Source organism: Triticum dicoccoides, chromosome 1A (assembly GCF_002162155.2).
Source record: "Triticum dicoccoides isolate Atlit2015 ecotype Zavitan chromosome 1A, WEW_v2.0, whole genome shotgun sequence".
Lineage (NCBI taxonomy): Eukaryota > Viridiplantae > Streptophyta > Magnoliopsida > Poales > Poaceae > Triticum > Triticum dicoccoides.
Genome location: NC_041380.1, coordinates 137941366 through 137963410, shown reverse-complemented (window position 1 = coordinate 137963410; position 22045 = coordinate 137941366). Strand labels below are relative to the sequence as shown.

General features: G+C 45.6%; 1 protein-coding gene across 1 annotated transcript; it reads right to left on the bottom strand.

Moving 5' to 3' along the window:
* Positions 1-393: 393 nt before the first annotated feature.
* Positions 394-4332, bottom strand: LOC119367373 (protein disulfide isomerase-like 2-1). The gene is made up of 11 exons (XM_037632902.1): positions 4129-4332; positions 2902-2986; positions 2661-2758; positions 2520-2575; positions 1978-2095; positions 1845-1872; positions 1638-1729; positions 1270-1426; positions 1058-1182; positions 837-936; positions 394-748 (listed from the first exon to the last, which is right to left on the bottom strand). The coding sequence occupies exons 1-11, from the start codon at positions 4302-4304 to the stop codon at positions 680-682; spliced, it is 1104 nt and encodes a 367-aa protein (XP_037488799.1). The 5' UTR covers positions 4305-4332; the 3' UTR covers positions 394-679.
* Between the last annotated feature and the right edge of the window lie 17713 nt (positions 4333-22045).

Genomic DNA, 22045 nt, shown 5'->3' with positions numbered 1-22045 from the left:
ACAGTTTATGTGATTTTGGACTATGAAATGCTTGTGATGTTCCCAAGATTTGATGTATTTCCATGGAACCAGCTAAAGATGTGTCCATCGATCATCACTAGAGTTGTCTGTGAAGTTGTTTTTCTGATGCAATTACATGAACATGAGTCATAAACCTTGAGGTGTCCAACTGATTAATGGAAAATTCGGCACGAAAAGCAGCGGGTCTGATGATGATACCATATGGTAGTATGACCCATATTGAATTTTTGCTAAGTACGTACTAAACAGTTTGCAGTCTGTTGAAATTGGAACATTCCAAGTGACAACTCTCTCCTCGGACTGAAACCTATTACTGTGTTGTTGCGAACCCAATAGACAGCAAACTTTCACGTCCATCAAAGCAAAATAAGCTATAAAACACAAATGGCAAATTTATTAATGTCATTACCAGTTGGTACTGTTTGTTCTTGAGTAAACCCTTTTACTGCTAAAGTAAATCCCTGTAACCATAAAGGTAAACGGCAGAGAAAACAGATATCAGATGTTGTTCAACATTGAACCAAAATAAGATAAATCTATCGCCGCTAAACTTTCACTGCCATCTCTCTGATCTCTATCTCTCTTTGTCTTTCTTCACTTCTCTCTTGTGGCAGGTGGTACTGTTGCACTACTGACTATGGCACGTGGGTCACCACCACTAAGAGGAGAAGGCTGAAAGAATGTTCTTCTTGATGGCGAATTCATCGGCTTTGGAAGGACTGATCGACTGTCATGTTATGAAACAGGAAATTAGGTCATAAATATGGAGATTAAGTAATAATAATGTGATAAGAATCAACTTTCTTGTTGCCCACCTTCTCCAACAAGCGATGAAGCCTCTCAGTTTCCTTCTTGGTATAGTCAGAGCCCTTCTGCAATATCTTCTTTGCAACATTCACATAGATCTTTCCGTGCCTGGTTTACAGAAGAAAAATGTAGAGGCCATCAATGGCATTGCTGCTACTAACATTAAAATAAAATCTGGGAACAATTTGATAACTTGCAAACACAGTGGAGGAGAGGTAGAAGTTAGTACTTGACAGCAGGACCACTGAGCTTCGCAGCCTCCTCTTCAATTTTAGAGAGGATTTCCTTCCGCTTGTCATCAGCAGCACTGTGGAATTCCTTGACAAGAGCATCCAAACTTGCCACAAGCCCAGCCTACAGAAATTGCAACGGATAGGCTTTATCAGATTATTACATTTTCACCCAGCTTACTTCCATAGTGTGCTCTCATGTGTGACCAACCTCTGAAGTAAGCTGACCCTTCGAATCACGGCTAGTTCCACTTTTCTCATTAATGAACTTAACAAAGTCATCCAACTCCCGACCGCTCTCATACTCTTCACCAGCTTTGTTACCCTTCGGGAAGAACTTCAATGTGGGAAAACCAGAAACTCCATACCTGAAAGTAATATACACAATTAAAATTCCTCTTTCATTATGTGGTTAAATATCATGCATAACCAAAACTGGTAGGCAAGTCAGATAATAAATGTGTTAGATTTAACAGGTCTTCCATTTGGGTTCATTCAGGAAAACTTCACAAAATTACATTTAAAAAAAGGGAGAGCAGTCTATAAAAGTCACTAGAACAGAGAATTCAGAGTGCATACTTCTCAGCCAAGCTTGTGTATTTGTCAGCATCAAGATTAGCAATCACGACACCCTCATCTTGCTTGAAAACAGAGGCCACCTTCTCATATATCTAAGAAATTACAGACTTGAGTTAGAAAGCTGAAAAATGAAGATGCATGACAGTTCTTGTATGAGAAAACTATGTTATTAAGGAAATTGCCAAGTTAGTGAGATCTACAACTAACCGGAGCAAGACTCTTGCAGTGACCACACCTGTCAAGCAAAAATGGCACTTGATGAAATTATGTCCATTAAAGCGGTGCAATGAAGTAGATTTTGGTGCATGTCAAGCTGATCATAATAATCATAATAACTTACCATGGGGCATAGAACTCAACAAGGACATCTTTGGTTTCATCAAGGACAACTGAGTCAAAGGTTTCCTCGGTCAGAACCACAACACTTGAAGGAACTGCTGCTATCTTCACATTGGTTGCTGAAAGACAGATGTAAGAGATTAAAGGACCACCATGAAGTTATAAGGCTAGTAACAATCAACAGGACTAGAACAAAAATGAGAGACACCAACATATACATATATAAATATAATGATGCTACACAAGTAACTCCAGCAGCCTTTCCAGTATTAACTGTTAAGTGTATAACTGAAGATGAATGATACCAATAGCACATGCACAAGTGACAAGGGGGTCAAAGGAAGTGCCACCACATTGCTTAAGTGCTAATAATTGTCTAATTTCTACTTCAGTGTGATGCTTATCTTCCAACTTAGTTTTCCTGTGGTTTGAACTTAAATGTTCTACATAATCCATTTAAATGGTCATAGAGAACCCGACTGACTTGAAACCCACCAAGACAGCATGGCTGGAAAATGTACTACACCACAAGTTGGAGTTTACCTGCTTCAGAGTTAACATATTCTGTAAGGGCTTCAGCAGTGCGTTGACCCTCATACCTAAACAATGAGTTCAACATTAACTTTTCAGATTTTATTTCATAACAAGAAGTAAATTGATCAAAAACAAAGTGTGCATTCTCACTTCTTGGGCTCCAAGGAACCTTTGGGAAACCACTGGATTGTGGGGTAGCCAGAAACTCCATACTTGCTGCACACACTCTTGTGCTCATCGCAGTCAACCTGGATAGAGGGAAACTTAGTAAATATGCCATAACAAATACTATGCAATTTAGATGCCAATAACAGTATATGTTATACAGCTGTTGGCAAAAAAAATGTTATAGCATTAATTTACAAAACACTTTCAAAAGCACGAGATTTACCTTGGCAATCAAGACTGATTTAGCCTTTTTAAAACTTGCAGCAAGCTTCTCATATTCTGGAGCAAGCTTCTTGCAGTGGCCACACCTATAAAACAGAAAACAATCATCAAATAATTAACCAAATAGTAGAAAAGTACAGTCATCTAAGGAAGAAATAGTTTTTACAAACAAGATAATAAATATGAGACTAACAGAAATAGTTGACATGATTTTAAATGCAATTGCCTCCGATCAATTAGGATTGGTTCGTATATTGATAATATTACCTACCACAACTATGAATAATTTACATGGATCACTTGGTATGTTTTGCAACATCAATCGGTTAATAGCTTGGTGAAAGCTTTTCCTCGTTACAATAGATTATTGTTTTCATACTTGCAATGAATTATTCCTGTTGATTTTGATGTACCAAACAAGTCACCCATAAGCCTGAGCTGGTATTGAAAGGTGGGTTTTGAGCCCAACAGCTCCTGGTTTTGATAATTTATTCAGTTCGATGCACCAACTGATTCACCGACAAGCCTATGGTATAAGGTAGAAAATATAGTTCAACACTTACTGGAACAACCCAAGTAGTAAAACACTGAAGTACATCCTGACACACAAAGCCAATAAGCATTCTACCATTGAATATGATCCAGAAAAACCCACCAGATATCTAACAACATCAAAGATGACCCTTAAAGTGGACGCTTTACTCGCTATGACTATGCACATGTAAGCCAAAGATACATTAAATTCACCACAAAATAAGATTTGATCGGAACCTCCTGCCGGTAGACCATTTCTACTCTCGTGCCCAGATTTTTTTCAAACAAATCTGAGATCCAAAGACTGGGATCAGAATTGCAGCAAAATTCTGACAGGCTAATACCAATTCCAATTCTGGTGCACGTCAAAAGGAGATCAAAACAGTTCCGTCTGCCAGCGTGAACAAGGCAGATCGTTTGTTTTAGCTAAAGATCCCGATATTTTCCCACCTCAACTGGAGTTCGGTCCAATAGCATCTAGACTGCTCTACACCGAGCTACAATTTCGCTACGATCCGTTCCCAGCGGCAACCCGGGCACGATCCCATCAGAGATCCGAGCTCGGCGACCAGTGGAGTAAGCAAAGCAACCACGGATCCAGATCCAAGCGGCGCGCACGCAGGTCAAACTACACAAGCACGTCGTGACACGAGGAGATAGGAAGAGCGGAGGAGGGATGTGGCGGGCCACGGACCAGGGAGCGTAGAACTCGACGAGCGCGCCACGATCCTGGCCGACCTCCTTCTCGAAGGTGGACTCCGTGAGGGCGAGCACCTCGTCGCCGTCGGCGGCGGCTGGGTAGAGCGCCGCGGCGGCGAGCAGGAGGAGGACGGGGAGGAGGGTTTTGCGGTAGATCTGAGGGGTCGCCATGATCTATTTTGCTGCGAGCTCGGGTGACCGGGGTGAGCAGGTTAATATACGGTTGGCACCTGTCCTTCTTGCACTAGTAGTTGGTGGGCCCACGGCGGGCCCGATTGGATAGAAGTATATAATTTCATATCATGTTTTATTGTGGAAAGTATTTAATTTTCAGATTTTATTCAAAATAATAATAATTTTCAGATTTCCCTCAAAGTTTTTAAAAATTTCAGATGTCCATAGAAAAAGTAATTTTCAGATAAATTTATTATCTTCTAGAGGGAAAATATATACATTTAATAGTCGGTATAAATAAATAAATGTTATAATTGATATGGGATTTATAAGCTTTCCCAACGAACGCTTTGGCTGCCGTTGGATGAGGCCCACGGATCTTGAGGCTTCCTAGTGTTCCAGGTCAGACAAATGTTGCATTCGCTCGTTGCCGTTCACGTGTGAATGCTCTCGTACGAGCGACTCTCCACAGTGATCTTATCTTTCTTCCCTACTTTATCATGTCCACTCTGTTCTTGATGTCCCTCGCTGACACTTCTCTCCACTCCCTGTCGCCGAGCTCGCGCACCTCTGTCCTCGTGGCATTCATGCGTTAATACGTCTCCAATGTATCTATAATTTTTAATTGTTCCATGTTATTATATTGTCTATTTTGGATGTTTAATGGGCTTTAATATGCTTTTTTATATATATTTTTGGGACAAACCTATTAACCCGAGGCCCAGTACCAGCTTCTGTTTTTTTTGCCTATTTCAGTGCTTCGCAGAAAAGGAAAACCAAACGGAATCCAAACGGAATGAAACTTTCGCGATGATCTTTCTTGGACCGAAAGCAAACCAGAAGATTTGGAGTGGAAGTCTGGAACTCTGTGAGGCGGCCACGAGATAGGAGGGCCCACCCAGAGGGTAGGCGCGCCCCTCACCCTCGTGGGCCCCACGGAGCTCCACCGACGTACTTCTTTCGCCTATATATACTCTTATACCCTAAAAACATCAGGGGAGCCACGAAACCCCTTTTCCACCGCCTTAACCTTCTGTACCCGTGAGATCCCATCTTGGGGCATTTTCCGGTGATCTATCGGAGGGGGAATCGATCACGGAGGGCTTCTACATCAATACCATAGCCTCTTGGGTGAAGCGTGAGTAGTTTACCACAGACCTTCGGGTCCATAGTTATTAGCTAGATGACTTATTCTCTCTCTTTGATCTTCAATACAAAGTTCTCGTCGATGTTCTTGGAGATCTATTCGATGTAATACTTTTTTGCGGTGTGTTTGCCGAGATCCGATGAATTGTGGGTTTATGAACTTGATTATCTATGAATATTATTTGATTTTTCTCTGAATTCTTATATGCATGATTTGATATCTTTGCAAGTCTCTTCGAATTACCGGTTTAGTTTGGCCTACTAGATTGATCTTTCTTGCAATGGGAGAAGTGCTTAGTTTTGGGTTCAATCTTGTGGTGTCCTTTTTCAGTGACAGTAGGGGCAGCAAGGCACGTATTGTATTGATGCCATCGAGGATAAAAAGATGGGGTTTATATCATATTGCTTGAGTTTATCCCTCTACATCATGCCATCTTGCTTAATGCGTTACTCTGTTCTTATGAACTTAATACTCTAGATGCATGCTGGATAGCGGTCGATGTGTGGAGTAATAGCAGTAGATGCAGAATCGTTTCGATCTACTTGACACGGACGTGATGCCTATATTCATGATCATTGCCTTAGATATCTTCATAACTATACACTTTTCTATCAATTGTTCGGCAGTAATTTGTTCACTCACCGTAATACATGCTATCATGAGAGAAGCTACTAGTGAAACCTATGCCCCTGGGTCTCTTTCTTATTATATTACATCTCTTTTATTATTGCACCTCGTTTATTTTTTTGCAATCTTTACTTTCCAATCTATACAACAAACTACCAAAAATATAATTATCTTATTATCTCTATCAGATCTCACTTTCGCAAGTGACTGTGAAGGGATTGACAACCTCTTTATCGCGTTGGTTACGAGGTTCTTGATTTTTTGTGCAGGTACTAGATGACTTGTGCGTTGTCTCCTACTGGATTGATACATTGGTTCTCAAAAACTAAGGGAAATACTTACGCTACTTTGTTGCATCATCATTTCCTCATCAAGGGAAAACCAACACATGCTCAAGAGGTAGCATGCGTCTCCACCTCTGTCGCGCAGCTTTGCATTTGCTTGTGGCTCCATCCCTTTCATCGTTGGTGATCATGGGGATCCAACGCGCACTTTCTTCGCCGCTCACGCGGCCCCGCCCTTTCCTTCGTCGCGTGAGTAGGAGCATCAGAGGTTTCGTGTGCGGCCGCATGATGAGGACCTATGGAGGTCCGGCAACGGTCGTGCTATAAGAAGCACTAGAGATCCTGCGGGCGGTCGTGTGGGGAAGAGCAGGGTGCCATCCGACTGTCGTGTGGCTGGGCCTGCGCAGGTGGACCCAGCGGTCTACGGTCACCCTGTGATCGGCATTGTCATGCACCTGGGCAGCGACGTGGTGGGGGTTCTGTTAGAAAACATAGCATGCAATTTCAAAAAAATCCTACGCTCACGCAAGATCTATCTAGGAGATGCATAGTGTGACACCCCGAGACCGATGCGCAAGGTGTCTTCCAGTATTCGCCGACGTTGCCATGTCATTTGCTTGCGTGTTGCATTTTATCATGTCATCATGTGCATTGCATCATCATGTTTTCAAAATTTGCATCCGTCCGGGTTCCCCCAGCTCCGTCTGTTGTCCGTTCCGAGCCCAGGCACACTTGCACGCGCCCGCGGCACGTTCGAAATAGTATTTTATAAGTGGCCAGAAAATGTTTTCGGAATGGGTTGAAAGTTGGCATGCAGTCTTGTTTTAGTGTAAGTAGACCGCCTGCCAAGTTTCATCGCATTTGGGGTCCGTTTGATGCCCCAACGGTTAACTATAGCGACAATATAGTCGGTCTAAACGTTGGACGTTTTCGGTCTCCGAAAACTGTTGCCGGGTTTTCCCCCTCTTTCCTCCCTAGACCGTCTACACGGTCCACTACCTACCGCCAGGCCAACCTAACCTCTCTCAGACCCCTCACGTGCGCGTCCGAAACTTTCCCGAACTCGAATCGGGCTGTCGTTACCGATGGGTCCGGATCATCTCCAAACATCCCTAAAATGTCTTTGTTTTCTTATTTGAACTTCCCAAGCCTATTTTGTCTCGACCGTCTGATTTCGATCGGATGATCCAAACTCCACCTTTTCCTATATATATAGACCTTCTTGTCCATTTTTAGACCAAACCCTAGCCTAGCTACTAACCCTATCTCGCAGCCGCCGCCGCTCTCTCCTCACAATCCGCATGCACCCAGTCCCCTGCCTCCACTTGGCCAGATCCACGAGCCAACCCCCACTCGATCTGGATCGTCAGATCTCAAATCCGACAGCCCAGAGAGCCTCCTGCAGCCCCACAGTTCCACCCATCGCCCGAGTCCCGAGCACCTCCTCGCCTAGCAGCTCGCCGTCGCTGGAGACCAGAGACCTCCCGTGCTAGACGACCGGTGCCCGACCTCGTCGGAGCTCTACCGGAAGCACCACTACCAGGCCGTCCCCCTACCCTTCCCTTTTTCCTCTCCATCTCCCTCTCGTCTCACGATCTCTCTCTCTCTCTCGCTCACCTTCGCGGGAGGCCGACGCCATGGACGACCTCCTCGTCGCCCGTCCGTCACCTGAGACTCTGCCCCGCCGCCAAGACCAACGAGAACGGACGGACATGCCTTCCTCATGCTCGGATGTGTCGCTGCCGCTGTTGTTTGACCATCTCCATCGAGATCCCCGACCTCCCTGCCTGCAAGCGCCCAAGTCCCCACCGGCCTCGCGTTGACCTCCTCGCATGCGGTCGCGCCAGCCACTGTCGGCGTCCACCACCAGATCCGACTGGCCTCCGCCGCCCTTGCCCATTCCGGTCGGATCCCGCCGGCTAGGCCCCGTCCCCGGTCACCGGTGCCCTCGCCGGAGAACCCCTGCTTCAGCCCGCTGCTGCCTGCTTCATCCACTTGCGCACGCAACCACTTCGATCCAGCGATCGTTGACCGCGCCCTGGGCCACGTCTCGCACCAGGCCCAGCGCCACCCCTCTCCGCTTGTCGTTCGGCCCGCTCCAGCGCCCCGCTTGAGCCTCCTGCCGAGGCGGCCTGCTCGACCACGCCCCTGGGCCGCCTCCACCGACCTAGGCTGAGCCCAGCTAGGTGAGCAGCCAACCGCCAAGTGGGTTGTTTCAGATTTGGCCCGAGACATGTTTTTTTTCGCAGAACGTTTTTGCTAATTAACTAATGCATTGCCAGTTTTATAGAATACCCCTTGAACTTCATGCATGTCATAACTCACCAACCATGCATCATTTGTAAATAACTTGTATATGTAAAATGACTAGAATTCCATCTAGTTTCATTATATGCAACTTCCATGCATGTTAAAAATGTTTAAAATGATGTTTGTTTAAATTTGCTTAAATAACTTGTTAAAATGATTTTGATTTAATTCATAACTAATTAATCGTAGCTCCGATTTTAATAAACTTTATATGTAAATGGGGTAGAAAAATGCCTAGTTTACCATGGTGGTTTTACTTTGCATGTTTAATAACTCTAAATTGTGTATAGGGCAGAATAGTACCAGATCTAAAATATGCACATGAGGATTTTCCGGACTTGTTGTTTGTTGTTCCGGCCTCATTTAAACTTGCCTAGATAGGTAACTTTCATATGCTTCACCCCGTGCCATGTCTAATAACATTTAATATTGTTGGGTACATAAACGAGAGTGAACTAAATGTTTGAATGTGGTGTTTCGTCAATATGCAACTCGTTGCATATTGAGCCCCACTTAATTTGTAGTATTGTTTGTGCATATTGACATGCCATGCCTCGTTAAACCGGACATGCATCATACTTGGTTGTGCATCATGCCATGTTTATGTGATGGTTGTTTACTATGTTGCTTGCTTCTTTCCGGGTTGCTTCTCTCGTTAGCTTCGGTTTTGTTCCGGAGTTGTGAGGATTCGTTCGACTATGTCCGTTTGTGTTCTTCATGGACTCGTTCTTCTTCCTTGCGGGATCTCGGGCAAGATGACCATACCCTCGAAATCACTTCTATCTTTGCTTGCTAGTTGTTCACTCTATTGCTATGCCACGCTACCCACTACTTGCTTTATCATGCCTCCCATATTGCCATGTCAAGCCTCTAACCCACCTTCCCAGCAAACCGTTGTTTGGCCAAGTTACCGCTTTGCTCAGCCCCTCTTATAGCATTGCTAGTTGCAAGTGAAGATGAAGTTTGTTCCATGTTTGGAACATGGATATGTTGGGATATCATTATTATATCTTATTTACTTTAATACATCTATATACTTGGTAAAGGATGGAAGGCTCGGCCTTATGTCTGGTGTTTTGTTCCACTCTTGCCGCCCTAGTTTCCGTCGTACCGGTGTTATGTTCCTTGATTTTGCGTTCCTTACGCGGTTGGATGTTATGGGAACCCCTTGATAGTTCACTTTGAATAAAACTCCTCCAGCAAGGCCCAACCTTGGTTTTACCATTTGCCTCACCACCACCTACTTTTCCCTTGAGAGTCGCGCTCCTGAGGGTCACCTTTATTTTATCCCCCCCGGGCCAGTGCTTCTCTAAGTGTTGGTCCAACCTGGGCGATGTCCAACGCCCCCTGGGCAACCAGGATCTATGCCAACTCGACAACTTGCCCATCCGGTGTGCCCTGAGAATGAGATATGTGCAGCTCCTATCGGGATTTGTCGGCACATTCAGGCGGCTTTGCTGGTATTGTTTTACCATTGTTGAAATGTCTTGTAACCGGGATTCCGAGACTGATCGGGTCTTCCCGGGAGAAGGAATATCCTTCGTTGACCGTGAGAGCTTGTGATGGGCTAAGTTGGGACACCCCTGCAGGGTTTGAACTTTCGAAAGTCGTGCCCGCGGTTATGGGCAGATGGGAATTTGTTAATATTCGGTTGTAGAAAACTTGACACTTAACTTAATTAAAATGAATCAACCGTGTGTGTAGCCGTGATGGTCTCTTCTCGGCGGAGTCCGGGAAGTGAACACGGTTCTTGTGTTATGCTTGAATGTAAGTAGCTTCAGGATCACTTCTTGATCACTTCTAGTTTCTCGACCGTTGCGTTGCTTCTCTTCTCGCTCTTATTTGCATAAGTTAGCCACCATATATGCTTAGTGCTTGCTGCAGCTCCACCTCACTACCCTTTCCTACCCATAAGCTTAAATAGTCTTGATCTCACGGGTGTGAGATTGCTGAGTCCTCGTGACTCATAGATACTTCCAAACAGTTGCAGGTGTCGATGATACCAGTGCAGGTGACGCAACCAAGCTCAAGTGGGAGCTCGATGAAGATCTTGATCATTGTTTTGTTTCGTTTCCTGTTGATCAGTAGTGCTGCCCAGTTAGGACGATCGGGGATCTAGCATTTGGGGTTGTCTTCTTTTATTTTGGTTCCGTAGTCGAACCTTGATTGTATTCTGGATGATGTATGTTTAACTTGTATTGTATGAAGTGGCGATTGTAAGCCAACTCTTTATCCCTTTCTTATTCAGTACATGGGATTGTGTGAAGATTACCCCTCTTGCGACAAACCTACCATGCGGCTATGCCTCTAAGTCGTGCCCCGACACATGGGAGATATAGCCGCATTGTGGGTGTTACACATAGCAACGAGTGGGGGGAGTGTGTCCACGTACCCTCGTAGACCGAAAGCGGAAGCGTTTGACAACGCGGTTGATGTAGTTGAACTTCTTCTAGATCCGACCGATCAAGCACCGAACGTACGACACCTTCGAGTTTTGCACATGTTCAATGCGATGAGGTCCCTCGCCTTCTTGATCCAGCAAGGTGTCGAGGAAGTAGATGAATTCCGTCAGCACGACGGCGTGGTGACGGTGATGGTGAAGTGATTCTCGCAGGCTTCACCTAAGCACCGCAAAACTATGACCGGGGTGTAAACCGTGGAGGGGGGCGCCGCACACGGCTAACGATTGTTGTTGTGTATTCTAGGCGCCCTCTCGCCACATATATATAGGTGGGAGGGGGAGGAGAGGCAGCTAGGGGTGCCCTAGGGTTGGCCGCCACCCCCTCGGAGCCCTGCCTTACCCTGCGCCCCCCTTTCCATATATGCATCTATACCAATATAAAAAGACCCAAAGGGGCAGATCCAACTGATCTCGGCCACCAAACTAAGTCAATCCAAGGACCTAGACTACTCCAATGGCGAGCGTTCAACGTGTTTAACGTGCAATTAATATCATACCCATTAATTGCACAATTAACACACAAATAATTGCATACCTAATATCCACGTGAAATTAATATATTGCCTAAATAATAACGTGCGTTGCACGTGCGCATTTGCTCGTGAAGGGGAAGGAAAGAGGGGGTGAGGGAAGGAAGTGGGAATCCAATCCACACTTCCCTTTCCCATCCCCCCTTTCCTTCTCCTCCTCCTATAGCCTTATAAGGCACACTAGACCCTTGTGGGCTGTTGTGTTCCTTCACAATGCCCATATGGCCCATAGGATTGCCCGGGGTACCCGAAACACCTTGCGATGACCTGATACCCCCCGGAACACTTTTGGTGTCCGAATACCATCGTCCTATATATCAATCTTTACCTCCCGACCATTTTGAGACTCCTATTCATGTCCGTGATCTCATCCAGGACTCCGAACAACATTCGATCACCAAATCACATAACTCATATAATACTAAATCATTATCGAACGTTAAGCGTGCGGACCCTACGGGTTCGAGAACTATGTGGACATGACCCAAACACCTCTTGGTCAATAACCAATAGCAGAACCTGGATGCTCATATTGGCTCCTACATATTCTACGAAGATCTTTATCGGTTGAACCGTTATGACAACATACGTTGTTCCCTTTGTCTGTCTGTATGTCACTTGCCCGAGATTCGATTGTCGGTATCTCTATACCTAGTTCAATCTCGTTACCGACAAGTCTCTTTACTCATTCTGTAATACATCACCTCATGACTAACTCCTTAGTCATTTGCTTGCAAGTTTATGATGTGTATTACCGAGAGGGCCTAGAGATACCTCTCTGATACTCAGAGTGACAAATCCTAATCTCGATCTATGCCGACTCAACAAACACCTTCATAGATACCTGTAGACACTACAAAAAAAAGACACATCCGTGACATTTTGGGCCGAACAAATTTTTTTCTGTCATACATATGACACTTATATGACGATAATTGTGACAAAACCCGGTATCATCATAGTTGTGGTGGGCTCCTACTTCTATGACAAAAAATCATGACAGAAAATGGGCTTTTCGTCCTGGGCGGGCCGGAGATGCAGCTTCATGACATTCTTTGGGCCGTCCATGACGGAAAAAACCGTGGTAGAAGTGAGGGGGAGGAAAATTTCGGGGAGTTCCCGGTTACGGTGGGAGGTCGGGGGCCGAGTGATGCACGTTTCTCTCGTACACGTACGCGCGTGTGTGCGAGGCATTGGCTCTAACTGAACCCGAGTGAGGCGTTGGGCTCTAACTGAACCCGAGCGATTGCACTGCAGGCTACGCGTTACTGAACCCGAGCGATCGATCGATGGCTATTAACTGAACTCGATCGAGCGATTCCTTCGCTACTGCTGCTAACTGAAGCCGATCGATGGGATGAACAGTGAGCGTTCCGGGGGGGTTGGATGAACAGTGAGCGGTGGCGTTGCCTCTGGATGAATAGGACCACGTGGTGTGGTGGAGGGCTGGATGACCACGCCGCGCCGAGAGCACGAGGACGATGGACGACGGCGAGGCCTAGGAAGGGGACGACACGGAGCCGGGGAAGACGCGGCAGTGGATGCCCACGTGTAGAGGAGTACGAGGGTTCACTGGTTCGCTGTGGTGTGAGGCTGTCGTCGTCGCAGAATAACAGGGGGTGTGGGTGAGTAGAGGGATGACCTGGCCAGCAGTGGGAGTAGTAGGGGGCGGTGAGGCCTCCGCCGCATCGCAGCCGGCCACGGGAGGCAGGAGCACGAGGCACGACCGGCGCTGGTTTGGGCGGCTAGAGCAAGAAGACCAGAGGTTGAAGAAGCACTACGGCCGTTGGATGGACATCGTACGGTCACTGGAGCTAGAATCATGCATATTGACTAAGTTTACAAAGCCCTCCGTCCCCATCAACTTAGTAGGCCCACAAGTCAGCCTGCCACTATATTGGGTACCAGCTAACAGGGGGAGTATTCATTTTTTTTGCGTAATAAGGAGGCACTTCCTTGCGTGCGAAGATATAGCTGGTGGGTCCGAGCTGTCAGCGGCGGTAATGTTTTTTCGTGAAATACAGAGGCCCTTTCGGTGGGTCCCTGATGTCAGGTGGAGGAATCATTATTTTGCGTGTAATAAGGAGGCATTTCCTTGCATGCGGCCGTGGACCCAGCTGTCGGCCTCTCCACGTAAAGTCCACTTCAGATGCATGTCGGTCATTGACCACGTTGACCGGGCCGCGCCGAGAGCACCAGGGCGGTGGACGACGGCGAGGCCTAGGAAGGGAACGACACAGAGGCAGGGAAGACTCGGCAATTGTTTCCCACGCGGAGGGGAGTACGACTGTACGAGGGTTTACTGGTTCGTCTGCCGTCGCTGGAGAATAACAACAAGTGTGGGTGAGTAGAGGGATGGCTAGGCCATCGATGGGAGTACGGTGGGGCGGTGAGGCCTGCGCGGCAGCAGAGCCGGCCGCGGGGAGGAGGGAGTAGGCAGTCCCGCTGGCGCCTGTTTGAGCGGCTGGAGCAGGAAGAGCAGAGATTGAAGAAGCACGACGGCCGTTGGATGGACATTCAACAGTCACTGCTTGTGCGTCAACCTTTTTTAGAAAAGCCTCAAATCTGTGGAAAACAACATACAACCCATTTGCTAATTCTTAAGGGTTTTTTGGAGCCCATATTATTTTCGTTAGCATTACAACCCATATTGTGGCCACGGTTAAAAAATTATATGAAATTTTGCATATTTCGGTGCGGTCCGAACTGTTTTTAATCCCGAAATTTCGACTCACATTCAAACTGATTTTAAAAATAAATGTATATCAGTATAAAATCCAACAAATTCTCCACGCATAAAAATTAATGTAATTTAAAATCTCGAAATGAAAAAAGATATTTGAAACTAATTGTCGGTTTGATGTGTTTTAAAAATGTACAACCCATTTCTCCTTACTGATGAGCCATTTTCTCGGCCAGCCGAATGAAAGCTCTCCTCGTCTTGAAAGATTCGCAGCCCAACAGGCCTGACAAAGCGACTTATTTGACAAATCACAAAAAAATTGGGTTGTGGCCGTGGACCCAGCTGTCAGTCCATTTGTTTTTAGTCCATTTGGTGGGCTGGGTGAAACAATGATGTAGCATCTATGCAGCCCATTTAAATCTCATTTGCATTTTTCTCGAAAGTCGCGGACTTGCTGGGCTGGGTGAAAATATCATGTTGGGCTAGACGGAGAAATGTTATAAAAACATAAACACATGATTGCACGTCAGTAAAATCTTTGCAAGCTTATGTACGCAATCACTAGGAGTTAACTTGCCAAGTTATATATAAACAATTATTATTATTATTTTGTAAGAACTTTCAACTTACGAAATAAAATATCATTTTAATTTGATGAGTTAATAGTACGTGGGATATTATTATTTTTTAGGCTAGACGTGGGACAGTTGAGTTGGTTCTAGGGGAAAGTACTGGGAGAAAACTCAGTTTACATCAAAAAAGAAAGTGGGAGAAAATTCAGAGACCTGCTAGGTCCACCTAAGGAGGGGAATATGTTGGGAGGAAGGAGATTCAAAGCACGGCAGCCGAGTGAACTAGTTTTTTTTTACGGACAAGTGAACTAGGTTTTTTTACGGACAAGTGAACTGGTTTACATACATAAGCAAATTGCCACTAAAAAAGCAATCAGGTTAATGGGTTCTTAAAAGAAATATTTCGGATAAAACAGATAATTAATTACGACACATAGGCTAATGCATGAAACACTCACATGATAAAGGTGCTTGTAAACAGATAAAGTACAACATCTAGACCTTCCTGGCACACTTGATCATGACGCTGCGGTTGTCCGTGTACTCGTCGATTACGGGAAGCAGACACGCCCTCATGTCCAAGATCTGCATGTACATGTCGTAGCATGCGTATGTGCCCTTGGCTGCGTAGGTTATGTAGGCTAGATTCAGAGGTACCTCCCACGTATTCAGGTCGTCTTATTTCATGTTGGCGTATCAGGGGTCGATGATGGTCTCAGCGAGGTCAACCACGGAGTCCTTCTCCTGCCCGTTGCTGATGATCTTGTATTGCTTCTGGATGTCGACAAGCTTGTTGCACCAGATGGCCGAATCGTCACGTTCTTCCTTCTCTCCATGGTAGCGAAGGTGCAGTCGGCGCTGCCGATGAAACGGGCGAATGCTCCAGAACCTGGTGCAGCCATAGGACTAAGGCGAGGCAGAGCTTCACCGAGTCTGTATCGTTGGTGTACATCACATTCAACTTGGTGCAGCCATAGGACTGAATGGCGAACTCAAAGGGGAACTCCTTGCTGAAGTCCATATCCAGCAGGCTCACCCCTCGGATCTCCATTGGAGTCTCTTCGAGTGAACGAGTGTGTAGGCGGCGGCAGCAGTTCGTTTTTCAGCTCTTGGGGAACTGGATTCAACAGTAAGCCGAGTGTGTACAGGCGACAATAGTTACTACCCCTCCCTCGTCCGTTGCATGCCCGGCAGAAGATGCACCCTCGACCACACGTCGGTTCATGAGCGGGTCTGTATTGGTACTGTAATAACAGGAGTTAGTGGTCACTTTACTTAAATTTAATTAGCTTTAATAGAAATTTGTACTTAAAACAAGCAATGCATTCGCTCGTTCTATTAGTGCCACAGGATCAACATGCACAACAATTAGAATTATTATTCTCAGGACGCAAACGATCATCACATTTGTCGCATTTTCACAAAAGATAATACTACCGAGTTTGAACTGTTTGTTATGGTTGTTGTCCTCTGCATCATCATGCCATGTTTCCCAGCTTGCAAGATTCAGAACCAACAAATAAGATCCAAATAATAAGTACAACAAAGATGCCTACACATCTCATTGATTCCCAACTTGCAAGATTCAGAACCAACAAATAAGATCCAAATAATAAGTACAACAAAGATGCCTACACATCTCACTGATTCCCAGCTTGCAAGATTCAGAACAAACCCATTAGAGCCTTTTGATAAAGTGAATATCGAGATTAAATCCATCTTGGCTAGCCATGTCATACAATTGAAGAACTTGGCGAATGCTCTTGACCGTCACAACATCTGTAGTTGAGTATTCCTGTTTGCACAACATGTTTGCACAGCACAAACAAGGAGACATGAGAGCATGATTTCGCTTTAATAGCGGCCTCCTTGAACTCAACCTCCAGCTCTACTTGGATGAGGTCTGCCTGGAGTTCCATGATTCAATTCATGCGCCTTTTTCTGTAGTTCACCTGAAATGAAGCAAAGATTGCATCATTCAGCTAGCAAGAAGTACTTGCTCTTGTGAGCTGGCAGGTTCTTCTTTAGTAGTTGCACTAAAATTGAGGAACATTAAGGTTGGCTGTCTTGCTCATGTAAGGTGCAACTATAATTTTCTTATCCTTTTGTGCAGTTCCACTAAAATAAAGTGCCATTGTGGTGACAGTGACGGCTCCATCTTGCAAAGGCTAATAAAATGTTGATGAGATTACCAGCAGAACTTGACGGAGATTTTGGAAACTCCAATCACCATTTTGTGCAGTTCCACCAAAATTGAGAGATGTTTCCCACGTGACATTTTAGTTGAACTGCACAAGGCACTCATTCCAAAAAAGTGTTTTCTATAGTTCACCAAAAGGTCACAATAGCAACAAGGTGAAATGGATATCCCTATCTGCACAAAAAGATAGAAAGTAAACGGTTGCTGGTCAATAAGAATATACGAAACATATACAAAATGAAAAGAAGCATCTTAATTATGTTCATGGCAATTACGCAAGGACAATAGAAATTTTAAAACGTCAGTGATGCTTCATGTTACCAGAAGCATTACGATCAACAATGAGATTCCTCAAATATGGGATTACTTTAATGGTGGCATTGCTTGTTTACCAGACACAGTAAATCAACAGTAGCTAAAGAGTTGGTTTAAGGGCATGGGACCATGGGGACACCAGGACACTCAGCAGCGTAAAGGAGCAACTTACTTATCATACTGGGGAAAACAACAGGAGTGCCATTGTACTATGTGAGGGCAGCAAATCTAATCCTGGAGACCTTTTACTATATGAGGGCATCAAATCTAATCCCGAGACCTTTTACTATGTGAGGGCAGCAAATCTAATCCTGGAGACCTTTTACTATGTGATGGCAGCAAATCTAATCCTGGACATACTCTGTTGACTTGTCCACCAGCCGCCACTTTCTATCCTTTTTTCAACCAATAATAGATCTGTTCCTTATCTAGTTTATACTGCGTTTTCCCATTATTTCCCATTTCAACCAAGAGACCGGTTGGGTATCCGGTCTCTACTACTTTCACCATATTATTTCCTCTTTGAATCAAGTCCTAGATTCATGCTACAACTTTCCCCCCTTTCTTCGTTGTTTGAACAAAGCCCTAGATTCGAATGCATGAAGTAGCTTTACCTCTAATAATACTAAAAATTTAGGTGGCTTTGGAAGAGCTGATGGGAGTAGAAAAAGATGCACATGCAGACACGTGGGGAGCTGGGGCAGTAGAGCAAGGCCGCTTTCGAAGAACTTATACCTGAGGGTCACCGGGATGTCGGCGGCGGCAGGTTGGATCTGCGGACAATACGGCATGGAGGAAGAAGGGTCGGAGGACCTCTCGAGCCGGCCATGTGTCGGAGAGAACGGCACGGGCCCCTCCGGCAGCTGCAGGTTTCCTCCCTCGACGATGATGACCGCATGAACGATGCACCTTTTAGTCCTCTACACACACCAGCCGAAGGGATCCGACCGGATCTGTGACCAGTGGTGAGCAGAGAGAAAATGTCGCTACCGCTGTCTTGTTTATATTTGGAGAGGATGAGAGAATGAAGAGAGCAACCCTAGTAAAGCAAGCGCTCAGGCCCCTGCGTCCATATATAGTGGAGTGATTATCTTTTTTCTCTCCACAACAAGCGTTTCAATTTGTGTATGTGGCATTAAAGAAAAGAAACTCTCTATTTAAGGTGACTACTGTACGACTCCTACTTACTACTAGTAGTACTAAAGTATTGTTCACTTGTGCTCCCCGCCCCTCCATTCATTGAACAACCCCACGGGTGAATAAACATACAATAAGTACTATATTTATATAGAACGAACAAGCTCGAACTATTTTCGCGTAGTTAAAAGTTGAGGGCGGGGCTTTTCTCGGGCAGTACGCGCGGCAGTTTTCGGGTAGGGCCAGAAGACTATTTTTTTTAAACTTCGAGACGGCCACATAGCATGGAGTCGACCCCAACGATTTTAAGCTTATAGGAACGGTACACGCTATCCTAGACTACTATACACATGAAACTGCCACACGAGCGTCCGGGCTGCGCTTGGCTCTTCGCCTCTTTGGGAAGTCGAACAATGATGGAATACTACTGCACTAGAGGAACTACAGTACGCTTCTGGCCATCTGACACCGATTGAACTGCTGCATGTCCACCGCGTGCGGGAGGGAGAGCGTGTAGCGAAATATTCTCCTAGTCTTGCCAGCCACCACGCTCATGGGCGAGGGAGGGACGCTCCTGCCTTTGCATGTATGACAGGTGGGCCCTACAGGTGTGTGGCCAACCTGTCATACAGCCAAATGCATGTGCAGTTAAGTCCACGAGGGAGAGGATAATCAAACTTCTCATTGATGTACGAGTTGACGCGACACATCAAAGCACTGCACTCGATATATTTCAATAATTTGCGTGTGTGACTCCCAGATGCAGAGGTCGGGGGTCATCATCCTCCTTTTCGAGAAAAATAGACGCGTGTGTGAGAGGACGAGTGCGTGTGTGCACCTCTTCTCTTCCTATATAACGTACTACTAAACTCGGAGTACAAGTTTTTGTGGGTGGCACTATGGTGCGTGCGAGAAGTCCCGAGAGATAGGTTTAATGCATTAATTGCAATGCATGCATGCATAAAGTACATGCATTGGTCAATTTTCTCTTAATACTTGCATGCAATGATTTAATGCACCTTGGAATCTGAACATGTGTTGGGGACAACCAAATTGAGCCTTATAAAATGGAAAAACTAAAATTTTGAGATAAGCCCTATAAAACCGGAAAGGAGGGAGTAGAAAAAGAAGTACTCCATCCAGGAATAGTGCCGCACTTTGAAACTAGAACCGTCAATAAATTTTGAGCTTGCGTCTCGTCACATTCCAAATTACTCCACGCTATATTGAATTGCAAACCTGTTCACACCGATCACAACCTAAACGGTTTCCCACTTAGGAGCGTACTAGTACTCGGTTATAAATACTAGTATGCCAAGATGACTGCACATTCCTCCTCAACTCCTCATCCACAAAAACAAACAAGTCATTCAACATCCTTCCCTTGCGTCTGCCATGGCCAGCGTGAGTTTTGGGTCGAGAGATTGCCACCAGGGAGAGGCGAGCATGGAAGCGGAAGCATGAGAGATGTACCGCCTCGCTGCGAGAGCAGCCGACATGTCCCGCCGCGCGGAAGTATCAGCACAGAGGTCCCGCCATGCCGCTGAAGCAGCACGGAGGTCCCACTGTGCCGTCGATGCAGCAGACTGGTCCGACTGCACCGCGGAAGCAGCAGAGATGTCCCGCCACGCCACGAATGCAGTAGAGATGTCCCGCCGCGCCGCGGCGGCCTGGGAAAATTTCTCGCGGGCACACGACGACTGTTACAGGCGCATGCATGTGATCATCCATAGCCAGACGGATCAGATCTCCCGCTCGGCGAGGTTGCAGGACGACATGGTAGCCTCGTTTGAACAGGCTACCGGCGTCATTCGGCAACTAAGGGAGGGCAATGAGAGGCTCCGGGCCAAGCGCGGCCTGCTGAGGGAGAAGATGTCCGAAGTGCAGACCTACAGGAGGAGACTAGTGCCTTTTTGAAGAAACTTATGGACGAGAATGACATGCTTCGTAACAAGCGCCAAAGGCTGGTGGAGGAATCCGTGGATGTTCTCAAGCAGCGTCTTGAGGACATGAAAGAGCTCATTGCCGCTCGCCGCGGAGACTAGTTTCCTGGTTTCTTTTGATGTAGTAATCAGTTTAGGATGTGGATTATGTCGTCGGTTGTGAAATGTTGGGTTCTGGCACGGATGTTTGGCCTTTGTTGGCCTCTTGGGATGTTGCGATTTCAGTCTGGTAGCTTTTAGTCCTTCGTGTTAGGCTGGAGTTGTGCTGAACTTCTTGTGAATTGTGGTGGTTTTCAGTAATGAAAATCGGAAGGGGCAAGCCCTTCTTTGATCAAAAAAATTTAATCGTCCTTATATATTCATAAGTCTTGCTATAAGTCGCAGTAGATGCTATATAGGTCCGTCGAATCTTACATCAAGATCCGTGCTTTCAGATTTTTCTTTTTTCTCTCTTAAATCTCAGTCGAGTGATACATAGCCACACCATTAAACAGAGGCTCGGGCGCCATTAATGGAGACCTTGGGAGAGAGGTGGATGGTAGATGGAGGTCAAAGGGCTCTCCTCCCGATAAGCACGCGCAGGGGTCTGATCGCATGCCTCTCATACTCAAATAGCTACCCTGCACGTCGCCTCCTAGCTAATAAAAAAGGGGACGCGTGGCGGCACGTAAATGGTACTAGTAAGTAGAACACCCACGGTTTCAATAATACCTGTGTTTCCGATTGTAACGTGACAGCACTTTTTCCAAAATGACTTTGTTGATTGTTAATGTGTGTTTTGGATTTACAGGAATTAAAAAACTAAGTTTCTCAATGTTTCCAACCCAGCCACGATGCCCAGAATTTTGAATTTCATCCCCATTTCTTGCATGGAACCTAGAAATTTACCCGAGGACACCCATGTGATTTTTCAACCAACTTTGGTGCACTGGAACATGTGCTTGTATTTCAAATTTGAATTATGCACACAAAGGTGACACGTTCCCTCCCAGAACCACGAGCCTTCTTGAGAGAAGCTCCGATTTGCAAGAAGCTTATACCAAAATTTGTTCCTATTCGGCCAATTTTTTTACCACGGCATGGTACTACCATGACATGACACCATGCCAAGTTTCATGATTTTAAAACCAAGTTTCTCAATGTTATCGACCGAGCCACGATGCCCAGATGTTTGAATTTTATTCTCATTTTTTGCATGGGACCTACTCCCTCCTTCCATCTATATAAGGCCTAATGTGTTTTTCAAGACAACCTTTGACTATTGACAAGATTAATAGCACATGAGATGTATACTATGCAAATTATATTATTGGAAGCTCCTTTGACATACAAAATTGAAGGTATGCTTTGTGTAAGTTGCATGTCATATATTATTGCTCTAACGTTTGGTCAAAGTTAGCCTCGAAAAACACATTAGGACCTATATGCATGAGAGGAGTCGACTTCGAGAGAATGTGTTTGTTTGAGAGACACCAAGGAAGACTACTATATATCGATGGTGCATGTAGGCGGGAATTAAACTAAGGGAT

Coding starts and splice junctions, on each gene's coding strand:
- LOC119367373 (XM_037632902.1), bottom strand. CDS start 4,304: ATGGCGACCCCTCAGATCTACCGCAAAACCCTCCTCCCCGTCCTCCTC. Junction 2,987..4,128: donor GTCGAGTTCTACGCTCCCTG/GTCCGTGGCCCG, acceptor TCTGTTTTATAG/GTGTGGCCACTGCAAGAAGC. Junction 1,427..1,637: donor TACACAAGCTTGGCTGAGAA/GTATGCACTCTG, acceptor TATTACTTTCAG/GTATGGAGTTTCTGGTTTTC.